The 6,732-nt window shown below is 40.1% G+C and overlaps 2 protein-coding genes across 2 annotated transcripts; both read left to right on the forward strand.

Annotated features, from left to right (window-relative positions):
* Positions 1-88: 88 nt before the first annotated feature.
* Positions 89-3,725, forward strand: LOC108080436 (uncharacterized). The gene is made up of 3 exons (XM_017175171.2): positions 89-349; positions 417-570; positions 3,042-3,725. The coding sequence occupies exons 1-3, from the start codon at positions 204-206 to the stop codon at positions 3,402-3,404; spliced, it is 663 nt and encodes a 220-aa protein (XP_017030660.1). The 5' UTR covers positions 89-203; the 3' UTR covers positions 3,405-3,725.
* Positions 3,726-4,515: 790 nt separating this feature from the next.
* On the forward strand, positions 4,516-6,329 carry LOC108080421 (probable G-protein coupled receptor Mth-like 6). The gene is made up of 7 exons (XM_017175154.1): positions 4,516-4,899; positions 5,055-5,214; positions 5,284-5,460; positions 5,587-5,838; positions 5,907-5,925; positions 6,004-6,075; positions 6,251-6,329. Exons 1-7 carry the CDS (start codon positions 4,516-4,518, stop codon positions 6,327-6,329), a joined length of 1,143 nt encoding a protein of 380 aa, XP_017030643.1.
* The last annotated feature ends 403 nt before the right edge of the window (positions 6,330-6,732 follow it).

The raw sequence follows: 6,732 nt of genomic DNA on the forward strand, positions 1-6,732 counted from the left end.
TCTCTTTTCGAATCGATTCGAGCTGAGTGGCTTGAGGCCGCTCATATATAAGCCGGGGTTCCCAAATATTTTTGTCATTCCAGTTGATCAGTGCCAGCCGATCGGTCGGTGGAAAGAAACGCGACGCGAGTTTAACAAACGAACCCACAGAAAGTGCAAGTGTGTGTGCATAGACTGCCAACAAAAGAAAAGAGAAAAGAAAAATGAAAGCTTTCATTATCGCCGGTGTGTGCGTCTTGAGCGTGCTGAGTCTGGGAGCGGCTCAGTTCCAGAACGGACGTCTGGAACCCCCAAATCCGCAGCTCTGCGCCCAGCGCATCATCCACGAGAAGACCCCCGACGGCAAGGGGTGAGTGCTCGGGATGTTTTAACCAGATTGGTATCAATAACCCCCATATTTGCTAATCTCTCTCCAGCTACTTCTTCTCGTGGCGCGACCCCCAGCTGAAGGGCGTGGAGGAGGACTGGCTGACGGCCAGGAACTATTGCCGCCGTCGTTGCATGGACTCCGTGTCGCTGGAGACGAGCCTGGAGAATGAATGGATCAAGCAGCGTGTGGTTGGCGAGAATGTAAGTACAAATTTGAATTTTATGATCACATAGAGACTCTAAATTTACAAGAAAAACTATTAAATTAAATTTATAGTCTAATAAAATATAGTTAGAGATCTTAGCTGTAATCAAAAGACTTAAGCAAAAAGTACTTCAGCATCCGGTACCCTCTTTTAAACGTTTTTATAGGCCCTCCATTAAGGCCCTCCTTAGCAATTGACTCTATGTGTAGATTATCAATAAACACAACTTTTAATATCACCTTTTATCTTCCCCCCACTCAATCAAATGAATATTAGCTAATTTATTACGAATAAGAGTCAATAAATCGATTATCCCCACCCTGAAATGGGCCTTATGTAAGCCACACTCAGTTCGGCAAATAAACGCAGACCAAAGGCAATCAATTGGCCTCACCTTTGCTGCAGCACCTGTTTGATCAACTTTTGAGCTGCGATTCGATCAAACAAATGATCGCAATAATGCACAGAAATATGCAACTCATTGGCTATTTATAAATGTTTCCAGCGAAAGGTGGCATAAATGCATAATCAACTACCTTTATTTATGAACACAAATGGACCTCATCGAAGGGGATTTCTTACACCTTCGAGGTGAAATGGCAGACATGCCAATAACTTATGATGTTTGCATTTAACAGTATTTTATCTGTGCCATCTTTTCACCTACTTTGCATGCCATTATGTCACCTTTCGATTTGTTTGACAAGTTAAATAACGCCCGTTTAGCCGCGTGTGAACTGTTTAACGCGATTTACTTAGCGTCCAGCATCTTGAAATTGACCTTAATTTTGAGGATGCAAAGATTCACAAAACTCATTGCGAAATCCGACATTAACGTCGCTCTACAAAGTTCAATGTGAGATTACACATAAAAACTGAGGAAAAAAAACACGACAAAATACGCATCATAAAAATACAAAAACTTTCCCAGTTGTTGCCTCTGCAATTTCGCACACGAATGGAGACTTCAGCTCTTACGCAACCCCTCGAGATGGACAAGTGTCAAGTTTAGAGTTGTGGTCAGGCAGGCCCGTCTCATCTCGGATCTTCCGACTCATTGCTCACCTTACATGAGAAAGCCGCGGTAGCCAAAATTGAAATCGAAAGTTCACGTGTGCGGTGGAAAAGCAGCACCGGAAAAGCTGCTGCGCAAAATTACTTAACAAATTAGCAAATTGTAAGCACGCAAACGGATATACTGCGAGTCGAATTTTCCCATAATCAAACGAGAAACAAAGCGTAAACCCAGGCAAAAAATATACTTGGGAATAAGTTGCATTAATTATTGAATTCATTTCGATTAGAGGTGCTTGGCTAAGACTACTTTCAATTGCTTTTAATATAATAAAAGAAATTTTAGCTGACATACATCTTAAAGATGAATAAACAGGAAAGAGATGGGGCACAAAGAATGACTTTTGAGGTACTACAACATTCTTGAAATCTAAATTCAAACTTAAATATTGAGTCGGTACCTAGCACCACCTCAAGTTTGTAGCTTAAGTCTTTCGTTTATCTACTAGACTTTTATAGATAGCAATATGGCCAAGCATTACTAATAATTTTATTTAAATTCCTCTTACTTTTCACATTTATTTTCCTGTATCTACCATTGGCTGTAGCTTTCTATACCCTTAACCCAATTGATAAGAACTTGTCCAATGACTCCTAACTGGTATCTGCACCCGCATGATACATATTCGGCGCTACCAAATGGAGGCACACAACTTTCCAATGCTGTTTTCCGGCAGAGAAGCCGCTTTCCTAATGAGTTGTGTGTTGCACCTTCCCTCCCCTTGGCTGGGTTCACTTTTACTTGGCCCTGTAACAGACAGGTGCACAAAGCACAATTCATTTTGGCTTCCGCCTGGGCAAATGCATTCATTGTCCAAGCTTTTTTTTATTGTTAACAATTACAATGCACTCTTCCCGCAGCCGACAAAACCGAAATCAATGTCCATAAATTTGTTTCGGCACTGCTCATTGGTGTTTTCCAAAAGGGCAAGCCGTCTGGTTTTTTGTCTGCATACCCCGTTCAGCTTGTTGTGGGGCCCCGTTTTAACAAAACAATTTTTATGGCCCATCGGGTGAAAGTGACTGATGAGCGCTAAGCTGCGGCTGCGCCGCGTCTGCTCACTTGAAATGTTGACAGTATCGGGTGCGCCAGCTCCGAAAGGGCGCGGACTTGGAGCGGGAATGGATCTGGGGGAATGGGTATGGGTTCGCTTTCAGCGACAATAATAGTTGTTTGGGCGTGACAGGCCCAAATCAGTTAGCAGCTGAAATTTCTACCACTATTTCGTGGTCTGGCACGAGGCCAACGCTGAATTTTCTTGCGTAGGAGCGACCAATTTGGATTTGGGCATCTGCAGGGGCCATTGAACCTGAGGGAAACTTGAGAGATTGAACCTCAGAAAAGCTTGAGAGATTTAAGTCTAATTTCGAAAATTTCCCTTCTTTTTTCAGGTGAAATACATCTGGACCAGCGGCCGCTTGTGCGACTTCAAGGGCTGCGACCGCCCCGATCTTCAGCCCACGAACATCAACGGCTGGTTCTGGACCGCCACCCTGCAGAAGCTGGCCCCAACCACGGAGAGGTCTCAGGGTGACTGGTCGCCCACCGGCGGAATCGGTCTGCCCCAGCCGGATAACCGCGAATTCAAGCAGAACGGCGCCCCGGAGAACTGCCTGGCCCTGCTGAATCAGTTCTACAATGACGGCGTCAACTGGCACGATGTGGCCTGCCATCACAAGAAGTCCTTTGTCTGCGAGGAGAACGACGCCCTGCTGAAGTACGTGCGCTACACGAACCCCAATCTGCGCATCTAAGCGGAGGGAGGTCCTCCTCGAGGGCGGGCGGATGGAGCAGCGACTCTCCGAGCAAAACCAAAAATGATATTCTCTAAATCTGCGGCATGGTGCTGCTCCTGATATTTTTCTAGCTACTCTGCGGAGTGTCTGAGTGTCTGTCAAAAGTGTAGAATTTTTTGGATAAATTGCTGCATGTCATAAGATCCTTTTCCTGGTAACAACCCCCTCCCATTCTCTGTGCTCTATTCTGTCTCAACTAGTTTAATTTTTAATTTTGTATTAATTTATGATTTTCTTTAATTATAATAAAAACATTCGAACATTCGACATACAAAAGTATGTATGGTGACTTTAATTGTACTTATTTAGAAAATGCTCTCATGAACCTTTCAGTTGCTGAGGAAAATTATAGATAGTTTCGATGGCAAACTTTCTTCCCCTATACACAGCCAATTAGATTTGGAGAACATCGATGGAATAATGAAATAATATAATAATAATATATTATAGCATATATGCGAACTTGGCTCTCGGTATTTGAGCTGTTTGAAAGTTTTAAATTTTATCAAAGTAGCATGACCTATCATAGAAGAGAACATTTTAGAAGAGCCTAGGAAAGCAGCAAATAGTGTTACGTCTATTTTAAGGTTTTCTATTATTTTACTGAAATATATCGATTTTTAATGATTCAAATATAAATTGTAGAGAATACATACATGGGCGTCCCTAATTTAGCTTTTATTTAATGCTTTAAATTTAAATTTTAATGCAGTATTTTGATAAGATGAACATTTTTCTGATTAATTTTCGCGAAAAGTTAATAATTAATGCTCTGGAGTAAACGTCTGAAACACCAATACATTATGGAATTCCTTGTGGATTCATCGATAAGAGCTATGATGCCTTAAGGAGTCCCTAAGAAATACATTTTAATATTTCATAATGATAAGGAAAGTTGGACAAATATTTGCAAAGAAAAATTTGAGTGAACTTCTCTAGGGACTGTTGATTGAAAACAAATTATATTTTTATTTATATTTTTACGGAATTTGCCTTATATAAACTCCAGCACCCAGCACAACGGGAGTTAGTCGAGAATTATTATTCGGGAATAGTGTTCCTTGGCACGATGCCGCCACAACTTACATTTTTTGGGGCATTTATTGAGATTCTTATTTTGCAAGCAGCAAAAGCGGCTATTTCCGGATGCCACTTCTTTGAAACTGTGAATATATCGTCCAGCCAGCGACTACCCAATGGTTCATACGTATACGAAGGGCTCGAAGTTCCTGTGGCAATGACTGGAGAATATAGTTACACAAGCACGGATCTGGAAAACTATAAAACAGTAAATAACCACTTACGAGGATGTGTCTGCAAGCTAAAGCCGTGTATCTGGATCTGTTGTCGCCATAAGGATATACAACCAAATGGGGAATGCACCGATGGCCTGATGAAGGAACTGAATCAGATACAACCTTTCCTAAATGTAACACTCGGCAACGGATCCGTGGTGAGAAAAAACTTACTAAGCGATTTTATCGTAATGAGAGATCGAATGTGGACGTATGAAAGATGGAAAAATGATAAGTACACACTGTACGAGGTTCGTCCTTTTGTTTCCGTTTCTTCTGTTTAATGTTTCCGAGACTAACGTGATCCCCTTAGAACGGAAGTGTACTGCTCGGGAGTGCAATAAACAACACGATCAAATTAAGGGGATATGACTGCCTTCATCCAAATCAGTTCAGTTCAGCCAACACTGAGTTCTTTGTGGCTGCCTTTCATGGCGATGTTGCTGAATTTAACCTACCAGGAGCCAATCAGAGTAAGAATAGTTTCTATATCGGCAGTTGAGATACTCCTGGCATTTTAATTTTTCTTCAAATTAAAACAGTCCTTTGGCTTTCGGAAGTATTCCTGATTCTCACGATCGCAGTGTATCTCTACGTAAAGAAATTGCAGAATCTGCACGGAAAGTGCCTTATTTGTTATCTGTCCTCTACGTTTATGTTTTTGCTTCATGAATATCTGGTGTACCTTGATATTCCTTTGCAATTATGTGCTGTACACGGTACGTATTTAATATTATTACCAAATTGAGAGGCAATATCAAATATTTCTTATATATTGTGTTTATTTTCTCTTGATTCGAAGCGAAAAACTATATTTGTGATGTCGAACTTTATTTAAATTTCAGCTTACAGTTACAACTTTTTCTGGATGGCCAAGTTCACTTGGCTCTTGTCCATGAGCCATCAGATTTGGGTTGGATTTACATCGGTTAATAGATCAGAATCCCAACACAGTTTCCGCACATACAGTATCTTCTCCTGGGGCCTGTCGGCTATCCTGACGGGAGTCATATTCATGATTGATTATAAGTGGGGTAACGAGCCTAACATGGTGGAATGGATTCCAGGTGTTGGTTGGGACGATTGTGATTTAAAGGGTAAGCTTTCATTTGAGGCATAATTCGGTTCACAAGTGATTTAAGAAAGTATTTTTCTTTGTTCACAGGAGGCTGGAGTTATGATGCGTACGTTTATGGTCCTTATTTTTTATTGGTAGCATTAAATACAAGCCTATTTATATTGACTACCATCTTTATTATAAGGACGAAACTCTCATTAAATAACTTCATCGACTACGATGTAAGGGCAAGGAATTACAGTTCCACAATGATGATGTAAGATATATCTACTAATTTTTGTTTCTTGACCTAATTTTTCATGATCTGATTACAGGTATATGGTATTTTTACGGCTCTCTATTATCATGGACTTACAGTGGAGCATACATATATTTGCTATTATTTTCTCCGGTGATGTTTGGGACTCTCTTTATATAATATGTTTATACAGTGATTATTGCATTGGCGTCATTATTTTTGTGTTGTTTATCCTGAAGCGCAGCACTATTCGGCTTCTGAAAGAAAGGTGAGTGATCCGTGGTTATGTTAGAATTTTATACCGTAGAACACAATACAAGTTCCCCTAATAATATTATAAAATTAAATTAATAATAAATAATATATATTAAATTTATAAAAATTGTACATTTACATTTTACATCTTGCAGGTTTATGCACTAGCTAACCCATTCCACACTTTGTGGACTCTGTTTAAACCTACCGATAGAGGGCGATACTACTAGTAAAACCAGTTGTAGGACTCCGAAAAACCCCCTGCAACTTCACGACAATAATTTAAGTTAACGTTAAATTAAATTAAAATTTATAAAAAAATAAATTAAGGAATCTCCCTTTCATTAAACCCTATTGCTCTGGCTGTAACTAAAATTAAGCAGCAAATAATGTGGATTTTCTATAATCCCAAAGACTTTA

This window comes from Drosophila kikkawai, chromosome 3R (genome assembly GCF_030179895.1).
Source record: "Drosophila kikkawai strain 14028-0561.14 chromosome 3R, DkikHiC1v2, whole genome shotgun sequence".
NCBI lineage: Eukaryota > Metazoa > Arthropoda > Insecta > Diptera > Drosophilidae > Drosophila > Drosophila kikkawai.

What these genes read in the sequence shown, in the direction of transcription:
- LOC108080436 (XM_017175171.2), top strand. Translation starts at nt 204, where the DNA reads ATGAAAGCTTTCATTATCGCCGGTGTGTGCGTCTTGAGCGTGCTGAGT. An exon ending in AAGACCCCCGACGGCAAGGG is followed by an intron (nt 350 to 416) that starts GTGAGTGCTCGG and finishes ATCTCTCTCCAG; the next exon opens with CTACTTCTTCTCGTGGCGCG. An exon ending in AGCGTGTGGTTGGCGAGAAT is followed by an intron (nt 571 to 3,041) that starts GTAAGTACAAAT and finishes TTCTTTTTTCAG; the next exon opens with GTGAAATACATCTGGACCAG.
- LOC108080421 (XM_017175154.1), top strand. Translation starts at nt 4,516, where the DNA reads ATGCCGCCACAACTTACATTTTTTGGGGCATTTATTGAGATTCTTATT. An exon ending in CACTCGGCAACGGATCCGTG is followed by an intron (nt 4,900 to 5,054) that starts GTGAGAAAAAAC and finishes TGATCCCCTTAG; the next exon opens with AACGGAAGTGTACTGCTCGG. An exon ending in GCAATTATGTGCTGTACACG is followed by an intron (nt 5,461 to 5,586) that starts GTACGTATTTAA and finishes TTTAAATTTCAG; the next exon opens with CTTACAGTTACAACTTTTTC.